Below are 17702 nucleotides of genomic sequence, written 5' to 3'. Positions count from 1 at the left end.
GTTTTGTTCTGTCTCTGAGGTACTCCTCAGAGGTTACTCCTGGTTCTCCAAACAGGAATTCCTCCTCAGGGGACCCTATGGGATCCCAGGGATCAAACCCAAGACGGCCACGTGCAAGCAAGGCAGACACCCTCCCTGCAGCACTGACTCCAATCTCCTAAGTTTTATTCAGCAACTTTCCCCCTAAATACTCGATAGTTTATATGGAGTCCACCACCAACCGCCTGTGGTAACTGGATTTCTGGATCATCGCATTTTTCACATGGGAAACTTCACCTTCTCTGCAATCTGGTGGTACGCATTTGCTTTTTGTCTTTTTGTCAGTAAGAAATTTTAGCTGCTGCGTCCTTCACCTCTTCAGAAACAACTGGGATGACGTGAGAATCCCCGCCTTCAGTGGCTTCTGCTCTTGCGCCTTTGAACCTGGATATGGGAATGGTTGGCGTGTCCTTGTTCCTGGCATCGTGAGATTTGCCTCCACCGTGTGTTCTTTCATGTTTGCGGAGATAGACGGAGCTGCAGAAGACTTTAGGGCAGCTCTTACACTTATATGGTTTCTCTCCGGTGTGGATCCTTGTGTGGACTTGGAAACTCGAGGCAGAGCTGAAAGCCTTCCCACACTGCTGGCATTTGTAAGGTTTCTCGCCCGTGTGGGTTCTCTCGTGTTTCTGCAAAGAGCTGGGGAACACGAAGGGCTTCCCGCACACCTGACACTTATATGGCCCGTCACCTGTGTGAATGATCATGTGTTTCTGAAGGCTGGAAAAGGACGTATAAATCTTGCCACATGTCTTACACTCGTAGGGCTTCTCTCCTGTGTGTGTTCTCTCATGCAGCCTGATGTATGTGGAACTGAAGGCTTTGCCACAGATCTTGCATTGATAGGGCTTTTGCCCTAAGTGGCTTCTCTCATGCTGCCGAAGATAACGGGGACAGCTAAACGCTTTGCTACACGTCTTGCACTCGTAGGGTTTCTCTCCAGCATGGTTCCTTTCATGGGCTTCGAAACCTCTGCAGGTACTGAAGCCTTTCCCACACTGCTGACACTTGTACGGTTTCTCTCCCGTGTGTGTTCTCCCATGTATCTGAAACAGACCGAGAGAAAGGAATGCTTTCCCACACTCCTTGCATTTGTAGGGTGCTTCGCCGGTGTGCGTGATGGCGTGTTTCTGGAGGCTCGAAACAGAAGTATAGGTTTTCCCGCACTCTTTGCACTCATAGGGCTTGTCCCCTGTGTGAGTCCTTTCATGGAGCTGAACGTAACTGGAGCTGAAGGCTTTACCACAGATGCGACACTGGTAGGGCTTCTCACCGGAGTGGCTGCGTTCGTGCTGTCTAAGGTAATGGAGGCAACTGAAGGCTTTACTGCAGGTTCTACATCCGAAGGGTTTCTCTCCAGTGTGATTTCGTTCATGCACTTGGAAACTTGAGTAAGAGCGAAAAGCTTTACCACACTTACACTCGTATGGCTTCTCCCCGGTATGTGTTCGTTGGTGGATCTGCAGTGAGCTGGGAGAAATAAGGGCCTTCCCACACTGCTGACATTTGTAGGGCCCTTCTCCGGTGTGAGTGATCATGTGTGTCCGAAGGCTTGAGGAAGTTGTGAAGGTTTTCCCACATTCCTTGCACTCGTAGGGTTTTTCCCCGGTATGAGTTCTTTCATGCTTTCGAAGGTACTTGAGACAACTGAAGGCTTTGCCACACTTCTTGCATGCGTAGGGCTTCTCTCCTGTGTGAGTTCTTTTGTGCGTCTTGAAAGTACTATAGTACCTATAGGATTTCCCACATTCCTTACATGTGTAAGGTGTGTCCGCCGTGTGTGTGATCATGTGCTCTCGGAGGCTGGAGGGGGCTCGGAAAGCTTTTCCACATTCCTTACATTTGTAGGGCCCCTCCCCCGTGTGCATGATCATATGTGTCCGAAGGCTTGAGGATGAAGTTAAGGCCTTCCCGCATTCCTTACACTCATAGGGCTTCTCCCCGGTATGAGTTCGTTGGTGCTTCCGAAGGTATTTGAGACAAGTGAACATTTTGCCACAGTCTTGACACTTAAAGGGTTTCTCTCTCGTGTGAGTCTGACTGTGTGCTCTTAAGCTTCTGTAATACCTGTAGGCTTTACCGCACTCGCCACATTTATAAGAGGCACCAGCAGTGTGCGAGATCATGTGTTCTCGAAGGCCTGATGGAGCTCGAAAACCTTTCCCGCATTCCCCACATTCGTACAACTTCTCCACGGGTAGAGTCTTTTCATGGCTTCCAAGATTGGAGTGTGGCTTCATGCCAAGACACTTCTTACACTCTTGGGGCATCTTTCCAACTTGGTTCCTTTTAGAAGTTTCATGTCTATATGCTTTCCCACATTTCCAACACTGAGACCATTTTTCTGAGCTGTGGGTCCTGGCATGGATACAAAGGGAAATGGGGAACCTGAAGGTTTTCTCACATTTCTTGCATTTATATGGTTTATCTCCATATTTTCTCAATGTGCCTAGTGGATTTGCAGTGCAACACCTGGCGTGTTGAGTGAGGGATGAGCTAAGGCCGAAGACTTTCCCCTTAATGCTGCTTTTACATGGTTTTAAGGCCAGGGTTTTCTTGTTTGGCTTGAGATTTTCATTATGGCTGAAGTTTTCTTCACTCGGACGAACCTCTGAATTTCCACAGACTATCTCCACAATGTGACATCTGAAAAAGTGAGAAGCACATACTTAGTTATAAATTTTTGTCATACCAAGCCATCATCAAGGGCTACTACCAGTCTAGTGCTCAGAGATTGCTCCTGGTAGTGCTCAGGGAACCACATCATCAAGCTAACCCCAGGCTCCAAGTTCAAGCCCACTGATATATCTCCCTAACCCAATTCATTATTATTATTATTTGGTTTTGGGGTCACACCCGGCAGCGCTCGGGGGTCACTCCTGGCTCTACACTCATAAATTGCTCCTGGCAGGCTCAGGGGACCATATGGGATGCCAGGATTCGAACCATTGTCCTTCTGCATGCAAGGCAAATGCCCTACCTCAATGCTATCTCTCTGGCCCTCAGATTATTTTAAATTGAGACTTAGGCACTTGAGGCTGGAGCAATAGCACACTGGGGAGAGCATTTGCCTTGCATATAGCTAACCTGGGTTTGATCCCCAGCATCCCATAGGGTCCTGAGCCCATCATGTGTATTTTTTGTTTGTTTGTTTGTTTTTGTTTTTGGGTCATACCCAGCAGTGCTCAGGGTTTACTACACTTAGAAATCTCTCCTGGCAGTCTCGAGGGACCATATGGGATGCTGGAATTCGAACCACAGTCCTTCTGCATCTAAGGCAAACACCCTACCACTGTGCTATCTCTCCAGCCCATCATCTGTAATTTCTGAGCACTGAGCCTGGAGTAACCACTGAGCACTACTGGGTGTGGCCCAAAAACTTTAAAAAATATTTTGACACATCTGTTGCCTGGGTACATAGTCCCCAAGCACATATTGCCAGCATCTCCCTCTTCAGATGTGGCCTTTTATGCCTCCATGGTAGGTTGTGTATTGGGCTTGCTCTGCCTTTGGAGAAACCTGCATTCACTCTTTCTTCCCTTACAAGTTTTTCATTTGTATTTCAGTAACATAGTGATAGCAAACAGGGCCATTCCCATCACCCATGTTGACCTCCCTCCACCATAGTTCCCAGCATACATCCTGTTCCTCCACCCTTAGCACCCTAGACAGCTAGTGTACAGATCCATTTATGTATAGTTTGTTATAGTTTGAGTTTCTTGATTCTACTATCATTGACATTGGTTTGGGTATTAAGGGCTGACCATTTTTAATCTCCATTCTAAGCGCCTGGGGCCTTTTGGCCCTTGGTCTGTCTGTCTGTCTCTCTTTCTCTCTCCTCTCTCTTTCTCCTCTCTTTTCCTGTCTTCCCTTCCTCAGTACCTCTGTAGAGGCATGCAGCATGCATGTCTCCAATTATTAGGGAAGCACGCACCAGACGTGGCTTTTGGCTTTCCTGGTGCAGTGCCTAATTTTCCTCCCAAGAAATATCTACCAGAAGGCCCGTTGGAGAAGTCAATCATTGACCCTTGCGTGAATTACTGGCTATATTTCTGACATGGCTGTGACATTACATTTTCTCTTTTCCTTTTATTTGATTTTTGTCTCCTTTTCTACTACAGAAATTCGGCCTTAGCTATCCTGCAGTCACAAAAAAATTTCAGTACCAAAGAAAGCCCGCCAAAAGCTCCCCGATGGCTAGTTTATTTGTAACTCTTACTTCGATTATAACCTTGCGCCAGCAGCTTGTTTTTCTGGGTCTAGCTCCATGATGGTAAACATTATTTCCATCCCCCCAAAAATCCATTTTTTGGCCACTGCAAATACATTTATTCCAAAACCTGTTTCTCTCCTCCTGTTTCTTGAAAAACCTGTTTTTTGCTTACCCAAAAACACCTCCACCTCATCTTTCACCTTACCTCTAGCAGGGCTTTTTCTTTGATATGTAGATTCTAGGGTTCAGTACCATGTGTTGTCCCTCCTAACGATCCTCTGCCCTTTGTTTTCCCAGAAATTACCTTGCATACCAGAGTTGTGCTTAAAATGTCATCGGCTGAAAAGTAAAGTTGTCTCTTGTCTCATAGACGTGGGTCCCCATACAATGCATTTTGTGTGGTCTCATTTATTTCATATTTCATATTCGTCTGCCTCGTGTACCCACTTTCTTTCATGAAGGTTTTTCTGACCCCACTAAGATTTTGTTTAGGGATGCAAGACGTCTGCAGCATACCTCCAAATAAAACCTGTTTTTAACTTAATAGTATATTTTTTTTGAAGGTAATCTAAAAATATGGAATGCTTCACGAATTTGCGTGTCATCCTTGCGCAGGGGCCATGCTAATCTTCTCTGTATCGTTCCAATTTTAGTATATGTGCTGCCGAAGCGAGCACTTAATAGTATATTTTTTAAGAAAACTAAGTTTCCATCGCTGATTGAATTTCTGTATTAGCATCTACTGAATAGGGACTGCAGTGATAGAACAGCAGGGAAGGCATTTGCCTTGTGCAAAGCTGACCCAGGTTCTATGTCCAACATCCCATATGGTCCCTGAGTACCTCCAGTAGTGATTCCTGAGTGTGGAGCCAGGAGTAACCCCTGAGCATCAACAAGGATGCCCTCCCCCCTGAAAAAAGGGGTTATTCAGTCTTACATACATTTATAAACGCAAGGGATTTCCATAGGAGGCAATGTTTTCACTATGTGACTCACCTTACTTTATTCCACTCCTTGTTCTGATCTTCTCTGCCATGATCATCCCAATTTTTTCCTAAAATGAATCCAAGAAAAATAATTCCAAACTATCAGGAATTACAAACAAATCATTAGATTCTAGGTCCCTGAGCTGCTCTGGCCAAGCCTATTTATCTACAAATATTCTCCCTTTCTGAATTTTATAGGGTGAAACATTGGTGAGCAAAATTTACTGTTCTGGAGCCAGGGCAATAATAGTACAATGGGTAAGCCACTTGCTTTGCATATGGCTGACACATATGCTTTGCATATGGCTCCCAAGCAGCACATACCATTTCCTTAAACTCTGTCAGGTGTGAATGAGCACACATTCAAGAGTTAAAATATGAGCATAGCCAGGTATGAGGAAGGGAGAGAGGGAGAAAGGGAGGGAGGAAGGAAAAGAAGGAGGGAGAGAGGGAGGAAGGAAGGAAGGAAGAAAGGAAGGAAGGAAGGAAGGAAGGAAGGAAGGAAGGAAGGAAGGAAGGAAGGAAGGAAGGAAGGAAGGAAAGAAGGAAGATAGATCAACCTGTGTTAGAACCCTGTAGTCCATATAGTCCCAAAGAAAAAAGAAACATTGACTTTTGGCGAACAAGATGCAGGTAGGCAGGTCTTACCTACTAAGGCCAGATTCCTGATGGTCTCCTGCATCACCTCCTGGTAAAGCTTCTTCTGGGCAGGATCCAGCAGAGCCCACTCCTCCAGAGTGAAAGTCACGGCCACATCCTCATAGACCACTGGGTGCTGTAACACCCACACATGAGCACAGGAGGGTGTGTGAGTGGGAGCATCAGACATTTTTACATCATGATTACATACACTACTGGCATTTCTACTTCTGACTCGAGACTTCCTCCCCACCCTAGGAAAACAAGGCAAGTACCAATTCCAACCCCTCAGCCTATAGTTTTTTTTTTTTTTTTTGGGGGGGGGTCATACCCAGTGGTGCTCATGAGTTACTCCTGGCTCTGCACTCAGAAATCGCCCTGGCAGGCTTAGGGGACCATATGGGTTGACAAGGAATTGAACCAAGGTCCTCAGGGTTGGCCACGTACAAGGCAAATGCCCTACTGCTGTGATATTGCTCTGACCCTCAGCCTTTAGTTTTAAGTAAGAATATTTACATGGGGTAAGCCCTTAGCATTGCATGCAGTAGAGTGGGATTCATTCCCTGGCACTATATATATTTTTATTTATGTAATCATATTTATTATTTTTATGTTTAATTCTAATTATTTATAAATATATACATGTATATATGCATATATACATATATATAATTTGGTTCCCCAAATTCTTTTGCTCAGGATCCCTAAGCAATGCCTGCAATAATTCCTGAGCATTGGTGTGTCCCCAAAACTAGTAATCATGAAAACAATAATCTGCTTAGATAGAGGAGAATTTTGCATTTGCCAAGTGGTGCTGGGGGGAGGAGCCATGATCCCCTCTCACGAAATGGGGAGATTCTCTGCTCCCTGCTTATCCACAGACCCAAGACAAATCTTGTACCATGAGGTTTATTGTAAGGGATTGTCCCTGCCAGAAAATGAGTTGGGCCAGCAAAATGCACCAGTGGCAAATGGAGATAAAGATTTGGCAAAGCAGAGAGGGGAGGCGGCTGTGGACTTGCAGAAGAAATCTGGGTTAAGGGAGAGTTAAATGCCCAGACAGGGCTCGCAGAGGGGTGCAGGGCCCTGGATCTGAAAATTCAGCTCTTGCTGAGCATTTAGAAAAACTTCAAAGCTGATGCTGATGGGACAAAGGGGAGTGAGAAGCCTCATGAATTCTGGGGGAAAGAAAAAAAATTCTTCAAATCGGATTCAGAACGAGCCCCCAGGTCCCGGGCCCGAGCCCCAGAATGGGGAGAAATCGGGGGGCTACATGAGCATCATACGCTCACCATGTCCGCCTCCATTGCTGCGAGCCTCTAAGATATCGCGAGATTTTGACACGTCGCCCCGCCCATCGTCCCCAGCCCCTCCTCTGATTGGTCCGTCCCGAGGACCCCGAGACGGAGTGACAGCCGCCCGGGTTAGGCGTCTACGGCGATTGCCAGACATCGCTCGGCTGGATCTGCAGAGACTGATCTGCGCCGCCTCTACGGGGCTGACTTCCCGCTTGATTAAGCGCACTTCATTCATTCACCTATTTAGACTTATTAATCCTCTTCTTTTGGGTCTTTGCTCAGAACAAATGAATTGGTGCCTTCTCATCCCCACTTCGATGGGGTGCAGGATGCGCGAGTGGCCGGCAGGGGGCGCCCGATGCACAATTATGGAATTCACATTGGTACTGTGCTGGCCAGGCTCAGTATTGATTGATCGGTGCTATGGATTGATCAGTGCTAAGTCATTATTCAGAAGTTATTGCTCTGCAGCCGGAGCCATAGCACAGTGGGAAGGGTGATAGCCTTGCACGTGGGCAACCTGCTTCCCTCCCATAGGGTCCCCCAACCCCTCCAGTCCCTGGATGCAGAGCCTGAACACCCCTGAGTGTGACACAATAACCACGCGCACAAACGCACAGAGGTTAGGGCTCAGAGGCATATGCAAAGATAGAATGTAGATTCCCCATAAAACCCACATATCCGAGCTACTTCCCAATAACTTTTAACAATACAACACACACACACACACACACACACACACACACAGGTCTATCATATTTACCTACTTATTTATGGTTTGGGGCCACAACTGGAGTGATTTCTGGTTCTACAATCAGACTGGAGGAGCTTCTTTTGCAGGTGTTGATCAATGAGAAGCGGGAAACTGACTTACATGTATGGAGCACGCATCCTCCTGGCAGACACGAACCTGCAGGTTTGGTTCTGGACACTGAACTCACCTTTCAGACCCATCCTACGATTATAGTGTGGCTGTTTGCTGAGTCTGTCGTGATAGTTACTGTGCCTTTCTGCAAAACTCCTGCTGTCTTTAAGGACAGCCGTAGGCCAGATTTATTGCAACACACACAGTTCACTGTCTGACCAGGAGGTGGCAGCAATGACCAGGGGATGAGGCCATCAAGTTCTTCATGGGAGTGTTTGTAAATGTCACCTGCTGTTCAATTTCCTTTTTTTTTTTTTTTTTTTTTTTTTGGTTTTTGGGCCACACCTTGTGACGCTCAGGGGTTACTCCTGGCTATGCGCTCAGAAGTTGCTCCTGGCTTCTTGGGGGACCATATGGGACGCCGGGGGATCGAACCGCGGTCCGTCCTAGGCTAGCGCAGGCAAGGCAGGCACCTTACCTCCAGCGCCACCGCCTGGCCCCTCAATTTCCTTTCATGGGGAAAAAAAAAATCAACAATTCTTGAATTCGGGGGATTGGCCAGGCAGCCCCATTGTTTAGAACTGAATTTATTTTAAAAAAATAAAACGAGAACTTATTCAGCTGGGTCTACCCAAATGCAGGAAGCAAGTAGTTTTTTGTTTGTTTGTTTTTGGTGTTTGGGTCACACCTGGCATCGCTCAGGGGTTCCTCCTGGCTCTATGCTCAGAAATCGCTCCTGGCAGGCTCAGGGGACCATATGGGATGCCAGGATTTGAACCACCAACCTTCTGCATGAAAGGCAAACGCCTTACCTCCAGGCTATCTCTCCAGCCCCAGGAACTAAGTCTGGCATTCAGGTGGGGGGAAATCTTATCACCCCCAACCCTGTTTTCCTATAAGGACTTGTTCTCCTTCCTTGTCTCAATCTGCAAAATTCAAGGAACTGTCTTGGTGTATTTCTATTGGTGGGATTAGAAACTGGTTCAGCCAATTTGGGCCAGAGTAGGGAAGTATTAACAACAACAACAACAACAACAACAACCCGACCCAAGCAATGCAAATGGCTGACCTGGGCTCTATTCCTGGCATCCCATACTGTCCCCTGAGCCCTGAGTTATCCGTGAACTCAGAGCCTGCAATAAGTCCTGAACACTGCCTATATGGCCCCAAAACAAATTAAACAGTTATTTTATTTGTTTTAGGGTTTGGGCCATAACCTGGGGTTACTCCTAGCTTTGTTTAGGATTTATTCTTGGCAAGTTCAGAGCATCATATGGGGGTGCCGGGGATCGAAGTCAAGTCATTGACTATACCTTGCATAACACCCTACCTGCTGTGTTGTCATTCTACTCCTACAAACAAAAATTAAGAAAACCCCAGAGGGCCGAAGAGATAGCATGGAGGTAGGGCGTTGGCCTTGCATGCAGAAGGACGGTGGTTTAAATCCCGGCATCCCATATGGTCCCCCGAACCTGCCAGGAGCGATTTCTGAGCGTAGAGCCAGGAGTAACCGTTGGGCATTACTGGCTGTGACCAAAACACACACACACACACACACACACACACACACACGCACACACACCACCACCACCACCACCACCACCACCACAACAACAACAAAATAAAAACCTCCAGAGCCAGGGAGAGAATAGGGGTTAAGGCACTTGCCCTGCATGCAGCCGACCCTGGTTTGATCCCCACTTTGGCATGGTTCCCGATTGGACTTAGCACCCAAACACGGCCAGGTGGGGCACATAAACCAAGAAAAACCGGGGCCGGTGAGGTGGCGCTAGAGGTAAGTTGTCTGCCTTGCAATCGCTAGCCAAGGAAGGATCGCGGTTCAATCCCCTGGTGTCTCATATGGTCCCCCCAAGCCAGGGGCAATTTCTGAGAGCTTAGGCAGGAGTAACCCCTGAGCATCAAATGGGTGTGCCCCCCCCCCAAAAAAAGAAAGAAAAACAATCACAACAAACTCAAACTAGCAGGGCTGGAGTGATAGCACAGCTCAGCTCGAAGGGTGTTTGCTTTGCTCTGACCTGGATCCTGTATGGTCCCCCTGAGCACGTCCAGGAGTAATCCGAGTGCTGCTGGTGTGGTCCAAAAGCAAACAAAAAAAGATAAGAGACAGAGTCATAGTATAGTGGGGAGGGCACTGGCCTTGCACACAGCCCACATGGGTTCAATCCTCGGCATCCCATAAATCCCCCGAGCACTGCAGATGTGCTGCCTGAGTGCAGCGCCAGGAGTCAGCCCGGAGCACCACCCAAGAACTGGAAGGAAAAAGAGGGTATAAAAGGAGGGAGAGCGAGCGGAGGTTTCCGGATTTACTTGATCCACTTTTGTTGTTGTTTGTTTTGGAGCCATACCCAACAATACTCAGGGGTTCCTCCTGGCTCTGCTCTCAGAAATTGCTCCTGGCAGGCTCGGGAAACCATAGGGGATGCCGGGGATCGAATCCTGGTCCCTCCGGGTCGCCTCGTGCAAGGGAAATGCCTTGTCGCTGTGCTATCGCTCCGGCCCATTGATCCACGTTTTAGAAAATGAAATCACCCACTGTTTTCTTGGAAATCTTGGAAGTGAATTGAGCCAGCGCCCCTCAATTGCACTTGAGATGCCGGTGCTATCCCCTCAGTGCCCGCCAGGGGGAAGACTCTCCCCAGAGACCCACTGAGAGGGAGAGATGCGGCAGATAATGCACAGATAAGAAGCAAAGAGGAGAGATTAGATGCAGATAGATAAGAAAGACAGAGACAGTGAGACAGAGAGACAGAGAGAAAACAGCCCAGAGAGTGCTTGTCTTGCTCGAGGCTGACCCGGGTTCAGTCTCCCTATATATAGGGTGCCGTGAGCCCTGTCGGGAAGAGACCCCCCTGAACACAGAGCAAGGGGAAGCCTTGAGCACTGCGGGGTGTGCAACCTCCTCAAATAAAAAGCCACTGGTGCGATTTCTGAGTGCAGAGCCAGGAGGAACCTCTGTGCACCTCCAGGTGTGGCCCAACCCCCACCAAAAAGAAAACACAAACAAACAAACAAACAAACAAACAAACAAAAAAGGTAGCCAAGTAGATAAGGAGCTAGATCTATGACGGATAGGATTTTGTTTTTATTTATTTTTGGGTCACACAATGCTCAGGGGTCACTCCTGGTGAGGCTTGAAGGCCTTACGGGATGCTGAGGATTGAACCCAGGTCAGCTGTGTGCAAAGCAAGCGCCTTCCTGGCTGTGCTGAGTCGCTCCAGCTGTTTAAGATAATAGAAATAAATAAACAAGTGCCTGTCCCAGTGCTTGGCTGTGATGAGAACAATAGCCTGATGTGGTGACCCAAGGACAGATGAACTGATAAAGACAGCTGTGGTCTAAGGATCCCGCCACAGTGCCTGAGGAAAGAAGCTTCTAAGACAGATCAGTTTTCCTCCGGGATGTCTAGATCATCTTTTTCAGGGTTCATTCATGAGCACAGACCCAGGGGAGGGCTCTGAGCCCCACCAGATGAGTCTCTAAAACCAAAAACAAGAAACAGGGGCCGGAGTGGTAGCACAGTGGTAGGGCGTTTGCCTTGCACACACTGACCCAGGACGGACTCGGGTTTGATCCCCGGCATCTCATATGGCCCCCCAAGCCAGGAGCGATTTCAGATTGCAGAGCCAGGAATAACCCCTGAGTGCCCTCCGGGTGTGACCCAAAAAAAACAAAACAAAACAAAAAAAAATAAGAAACAAAAAGGGGACCCGGAGAGATAGCACAGCCGTGTTTGCCTTGCAAGCAGCTGATCCAGGACCAAAGGTACCTGCCAGGAGCTATTTCTGAGCAGACAGCCAGGAGTCACCCTGAGCACCCCGGGTGTGGCCCAAAAACCAAAAAAAAAAAAAAAAAAAAAAAAAAAAAGAAACAAAAAGGACAACAGTCAACCTGGCTGGGTCCAGGGTGTGGCTGGAAGGTTCCAGCACAAGACCAAGCCCTCAGTTCGAATTCCAACAGCATCCAAGGCGCCTCCCGGCCCGGCACAGCAGGGTGTGGACCCCCAAGGCACTAGGCTGTGGAGGCCTCACCCTCCCCAAAATGCCAGGAAACTAGGGGTGCAGAGGTTAGACTTCCTGCTGGGGAGGCCCCTGCTCAGAGGCGGTGCCTCCCGACCCGAGCAAGCTCCATCCGGGCGGGCCGGCAGGCCTGCAAGGAGGTGTCGCCACCCTGCTTGGGAGGGGACGCCCTCCAGGACCCGAGCAGCAGCGCTCCGGAGCTGCTGGGACCCCACATTTCCAGGCCTGCCTCCTGCCCGCGGGCGGGCCCAGACTGGAAGGCAGGTGAGACCAGCAGGGCGGGTAGCAACGTGCGTGCGTCCTGGTCCCCGGGAAGGAGGGGACCGACAGACAGAGCACCGCCTGCCTGACCCACTTCCTTCCTGTTCGTTTCTGCTTCTAGGGGGGACCAGGAAGGAACCCCCTGCCTGCTGGGGACCCCTCAACGCCTCCGTGCAAAGGGGCAAAGGGGCGGTGGGGACCCTCCTGGGGGCACACACAGGGGACTGACTCATCAGGGGGAGCAGAGGGTGACAGGCAGGTGCAACTGCATAGTTTGGGGGTGAAGCGAGCACCCCCTCATGGCTGGGTCCTCGGGATACCATGCAGGCCTCTGCTAAGGGAGGGAGGGAGGATCAAAGGTCTGTGGTCACAAGGTCCTGGGACCTGCTGATCCAACCAGTCTGGTAGGAGGGTGACTTTGTGAAGGGAATGTGGGTGGAAGAAGAGGATTGGGGGGGGGGGGCAGGACTAGGACTTCCTGGGAAATGGAGTATACAAGCAGGTTATCCTTGCACAAAAGCCAACCCGAGTTTGATCCTGGCATCCCATAGAGTCTCCTGAGCACTGCCAGGAGTAATCCCTGAGCGCTGAGCCAGGAGTTAGCCCTGAGCACCGCTGGGAGTGGCTAAAAAATAATAATAAAAAAAAAAGGGGTGTGTTGTACAAGCTCCCATGAGACCCTACGAACCAGGTGTTTCTGTACAGGCCACCCTGAGGGCTCCCCACCCCCATGACCCAAACAGGCTCAAGGCAAGGTTCCCACACGCCCAGCTTCAGACCAGTGACTCCGGATCAGCCTATCTGGGGTGCGCAGACCTTGCTCAACGTGGCTCCCTGAGATAACGGGCCCCTGGGCCGTCCCCCCACAAGTTCCTTGCAGGCACACAGGGAGGGAGGTGCAGAGCCTGAGCCGGACACCCCACAGCGCCCCCAGTCTCACGCGGGGCCCTCACATGATCTCAGGAGGAGCTTCTGGAATAGTGTCCGGAGAAACTGCATCACCCTTCGAATCATCCCTTCCACCCAGGGAATAAAGGCCAGGACCAGGCTTCCAACCCTTCTGAGTCCTGGCGAAAGGCCCAGCAGACAAGCACCCTGCCAGGGTGAGTCTCGGGGTGTCCCTACCGCTCCCCCTACCCGCCTAGGACCCCGGGAACCCTATTGAGCTGCTGTCCCCAAATCCCCCCACAGATGGACACCGGGAAGGGGTTGCTCTTCCTGCATCTCTGCGTGATGCTCCAGCTGGCCCAAGGCGGGACCCCAGCCCTGCGCTTCGTGGCTCTGGGAGACTGGGGAGGGGTCCCCAATGCCCCTTTCCACACGGCCAGAGAGATGGCTAATGCCAAGGAGATCGCCCGGACAGTGAAAACTCTGGGTGCCGACTTCATCCTGGCCTTGGGGGACAATTTCTACTTCACAGGCGTTCACGATGTCAATGACAAGAGGTTCCAGGTATGGGGACAACCCTGGAGTGGGGGGAGTGTTGGGGACTGCCGCTGGGCTTGGATGGAGAGATCCATCCATTGGGCAACTCTTCCCAGCTTCTCGGGGTGGGGCTCCCGGCACCCTAACACGCTGACCGACCCACACTAGGAGGAAAAGGAGTTGTGAGCTTTTTTATGATCCCAAATTGGAGGGTGTGACGAGCACTCCACCCTGCACCCCGTTTGACGCAGGAGACCTTCGAGGATGTATTTTCGGACCCCGCCCTCCAGAATGTGCCCTGGTACGTGCTGGCAGGAAACCACGACCACTTGGGCAATGTCTCGGCCCAGATCGCCTACACCAGGATTTCCAAGCGCTGGTGAGCCTGACCTCCCGAGGTGACCCCTCCTCAAATCTCACTGAGTCCCTCAACCCCAGGGTATAGAAGCTGATCCTCCTGAGACCCCTTCCCAAATCTCACTGAGCCCCTCATCCCAGGCACAGGGGCTGAACTCCACGGGGACCCCTCCCTAAATCTCACTGAGCCCCTCAACCCCAGGGTACAGGGCTGACCCCTTATGGGAACCCCTCCCTAAATCTCACTGAGCCCCTCATCCCAGGCACAGTGGCTGAACTCCACGGGGACCCCTCCCTAAATCTCACTGAGCCCCTCAACCCCAGGGTACAGGGCTGACCCCTTATGGGAACCCCTCCCTAAATCTCACTGAGCCCCTCAACCCCAGGCTATAGGAGCTGATCCCCCTGGAACCCCTTCCCAAATCTCACTGAGCCCTTCAACCCCAGGATACGGGGCTGAACTCCACGGGGACCCCTCCCTAAATCTCACTGAGCTCCTCAACTCCAGGGCATAGGGCTGACCCCCCCCAGACCCCTCCCCAAATCACTCCCCATATCACACTGAGTCCTCTCAACCCCAGGGTATAGGGGCTGACCATGGGGGTACCTGCCCTAATATATCCTCTGATCCCCTTTCCCCTCTGTGCCCGGTGCACCTAGGCACTTCCCCAGCCTCTATTACCGCCTTCGGGCCCGGGTCCCCCAGACCAACGTGACCGTGGCCATCTTCATGCTGGACACGGTGACCCTGTGCGGAAATTCGGACGACTTCCTGGGCCAGCAGCCACAGCGACCCCGAGACCCCAAGCTGGCCCGCACGCAGCTGACGTGGCTGAAGCAGCAGCTGGCCGCGGCCCGCGAGGACTATGTGCTGGTGGCCGGCCACTACCCCGTGTGGTCCATCGCCGAGCACGGGCCCACCCACTGCCTGGTGAAGCAGCTGCTGCCGCTGCTGGCCAAGTACAAGGTCACCGCTTACCTGTGTGGCCACGACCACAACCTGCAGGTACATGGCCTGGCAAGAGGGGTGGGTGCTGTCCACTTTTGCTGAGCCCTGGCCCAGCCTTGGGGAGCCTTGAGGGGTCCATGAGGGGAAGATCCGGTTCTTTCCCCAGAGTCCTTCCCCGGCCAACAACAGCAATGAGGCCAGGGGCCATAGATATACCATGGAAGTAGGATGTTTGCCTTGCATGCAGAAGGATGGTGGTTCGAATCCCGGCATCCCATAGGGTCCCCTGAGCCTGCCAGGAGCGATTTCTGAGTGTAGATCTTGGAAGAACCCCTGAGAGCTGCCGATTTTGACCCAAAAACAAAAAGAATCATTTGAGGGTTGGGGCCAGAGAGATAGCATGAAGGTAGGGTGTTTGCCTTGCATGCAGAAAGGTGGTGAGTCAAATCCCGGCATCCCACATGGTCCCTCGAGCCTGCCAGGAGCGATTTCTGAGTGTAGAGCCAGGGGTGACCCCTGAGCGCCGCTGAGTGTCACCCAAAAACCAAAAATAATAAAAAAAATCCAATGAGGCCAAAAATATCGGTTTTATGAGGCCGGAGTGATAGCACAGCGGCAGGGCCTTTGCCTTGTATGTGGCGATCTGGAATAGACTTGGGTTCGATCTTTGGCATCCCATATGGAATGCCTGACAGGAGTGATTTCTGAGCGCAGAGCTAGGAGGAACCCCTGAGCGCCACCAAGTGTGGCCCAAAACAAAACAAAAATACCGGTTTTATGTTTCCTAGCTGGAAATAGCCCAAAGTTCCCCTAAAAATCTTGGAAAGTTCCCCAAAGTCCTGCCGTCGATTCAGCAGTTTGCTGGGGAACTAGACTGAACAGGACCGGGCAGAGAGGACAGTGGGGAGGGTGCTGGCCGACCTGAATTTGATCCCTGGTATCCCTTAGGGTCCCCACCCACACCCCAGCGGAGCCAGAAGTGATCCCTTCCCTGCAGTCAGAGTTAGTTAACTCTAAGTATTGCCAGGTGTGGACTCCAAAACCTGGCAGTGCTCAGGGGTTCTTCCTGGTTCTGCACTTAGAAATCGCTCCTGGTGGGGCCAGAGAGATAGCATAGAGGTAGTGTGTTTGCCTTGCATGCACAAGGACGGTGGTTCGAATCCCGGCATCCCATATGGTACCCTGAGCCTGCCTGGAGCAATTTCTGAGTGTAGAGCCAAGAGGAACCCCTGAGCGCTGCTGGGTGTGGCCCAAACCCCCCCCAAAAAACCAAACAAACAAACAAAAAAAAAAACACAATCGCTCCTGGCAGGCTCTGGGGACCATATGGGATGTCAGGAATTGTTTTTTTGTTTTGTTTTGGTTTTGGTTTTTGGGCCACACCCATGGGTGCTCTGGGGTTTCTCCTGGCTGGCTGCTCAGAAATAGCTCCTGACAGGCACGGGGGACCATATGGGACACCGGGATTCGAACCAACCACCTTTGGTCCTGGATCGGCTGCCCGGAATGTCAGGAATTGAACCCAGGTCTGTCCGGGTTGGCCACATGCTAGGCAAATGCCCTACTGCTGTACTATCACTCAGGCATCCCCCCCCCAATTTTTTTTTTTTTAAATCAGGGGCTGGAGTGATAGGACAGCTGGGAGGACACTTGCCTTGCACGCTACTGACCTGGATTCAATCCGTATCATCCCATAGGGATCCCTGAGCATCACCAGGTGTGGCCCCAAAACAAGAAAAAGAAAAATGGACAAGGGAAAAAGATTTTAGGGACCCAGAGAGATAGTATAGCAGGGAAGGCATTTGCTTTGTACGTGGCCATTCAGGTTCCATCCCTGGCACCCCATACGGTCCCAGGAGCACTGCCAGGAATGTGCTGAGTACAAAAAAAACAAACCTGGGTCAGGTGTAGGCTGGGGGGGGGGCTCACCACACACCCCTGTACCCCATAGTTCTTGCAAGATGATGACGACATAGGCTACATTCTGAGCGGCGCTGGCAACTTCATGGACCCCTCCAAGAAGCACCGGAGGAAGGTTCCAGAAGGTTTCCTACGCTTCCACTACGGTGAAGAGAACTCACTGGGTGGCTTCGTGCATGTGGAAATCAATGCCAAGGAAATGACCGTCACCTACATCGAGGCGGCCGGCAAGTCCCTCTTCAAGACCCGGCTGCCCAGGCCATCAAAGCGCAAGCGTTTCTAGGAAGAAGAGGCCCCCGGATGCAGGACCTCCATGCGGGAGATTTGGGGGACCCCGGCGGGGCCATCCCAGCAGGGGTCTGAGCAGGCTGAGTTGGAATGGGCAGGGGCGAACCCAGGCTTGGGGAATGATGGCAAAGATGCCACGGTAGGGATCCCCAAATTCAGGCCCCGCTCCACCGCACCCCCAACCCAGAATCCAAGGTGGGAGCAGCGCAGGAAGCTGTCCCCCAATCACGCATCTGTCTGTCCGTCTGTCAGGCGGCCAAATAAAGAATTCCTGAAATTTTCCCCATGTCTCTTCCCCTCTGCAAGCAGCTCAGTCCCCAACCCAGAGTAGAGTCGCCCTCGCCCCCCCACCCCAATTTTGCGTTAGAATCTCCGTGTTCCGGGCTGTGGGTGGCTCTTCCTATCCAGGCTTCCTTTTTCCCCGT

The 17702-nt window shown here is 51.1% G+C and overlaps 2 protein-coding genes and 1 non-coding gene across 3 annotated transcripts; 1 reads left to right on the top strand and 2 right to left on the bottom strand.

Annotated features, from left to right (window-relative positions):
- Window positions 1-320: 320 nt before the first annotated feature.
- LOC126030172 (zinc finger protein 709-like) lies at window positions 321-7184 on the bottom strand. Its single transcript, XM_049788352.1, has 4 exons — window positions 7170-7184; window positions 5887-6013; window positions 5249-5306; window positions 321-2685 (listed from the first exon to the last, which is right to left on the bottom strand). The coding sequence occupies exons 1-4, from the start codon at window positions 7182-7184 to the stop codon at window positions 321-323; spliced, it is 2565 nt and encodes an 854-aa protein (XP_049644309.1).
- LOC126031538 (U6 spliceosomal RNA) lies at window positions 4823-4929 on the bottom strand. Its single transcript, XR_007503372.1, has one exon. It is a non-coding gene; the product is annotated as a U6 spliceosomal RNA (small nuclear RNA).
- Window positions 7185-13525: 6341 nt separating the features above from the next.
- On the top strand, window positions 13526-17328 carry ACP5 (acid phosphatase 5, tartrate resistant). Its single transcript, XM_049788755.1, has 4 exons — window positions 13526-13790; window positions 14015-14142; window positions 14781-15126; window positions 17021-17328. The coding sequence occupies exons 1-4, from the start codon at window positions 13530-13532 to the stop codon at window positions 17270-17272; spliced, it is 987 nt and encodes a 328-aa protein (XP_049644712.1). The 5' UTR covers window positions 13526-13529; the 3' UTR covers window positions 17273-17328.
- Window positions 17329-17702: the final 374 nt, after the last annotated feature.

The sequence above is a fragment of the Suncus etruscus genome, chromosome 15, assembly GCF_024139225.1.
Source record: "Suncus etruscus isolate mSunEtr1 chromosome 15, mSunEtr1.pri.cur, whole genome shotgun sequence".
NCBI lineage: Eukaryota > Metazoa > Chordata > Mammalia > Eulipotyphla > Soricidae > Suncus > Suncus etruscus.
Note: the sequence above shows the minus strand (reverse complement) of the source record. Positions and strands in the feature narration are given on the sequence as shown.

What these genes read in the sequence shown, in the direction of transcription:
- LOC126030172 (XM_049788352.1), bottom strand. An exon ending in CAGGAATCTGGCCTTAGTAG is followed by an intron (nt 5,307 to 5,886) that starts GTAAGACCTGCC and finishes GATTCATTTTAG; the next exon opens with GAAAAAATTGGGATGATCAT. An exon ending in AAGGAGTGGAATAAAGTAAG is followed by an intron (nt 2,686 to 5,248) that starts GTGAGTCACATA and finishes TCACTTTTTCAG; the next exon opens with ATGTCACATTGTGGAGATAG.
- ACP5 (XM_049788755.1), top strand. Translation starts at nt 13,530, where the DNA reads ATGGACACCGGGAAGGGGTTGCTCTTCCTGCATCTCTGCGTGATGCTC. An exon ending in TCAATGACAAGAGGTTCCAG is followed by an intron (nt 13,791 to 14,014) that starts GTATGGGGACAA and finishes CGTTTGACGCAG; the next exon opens with GAGACCTTCGAGGATGTATT. An exon ending in GCCACGACCACAACCTGCAG is followed by an intron (nt 15,127 to 17,020) that starts GTACATGGCCTG and finishes TGTACCCCATAG; the next exon opens with TTCTTGCAAGATGATGACGA.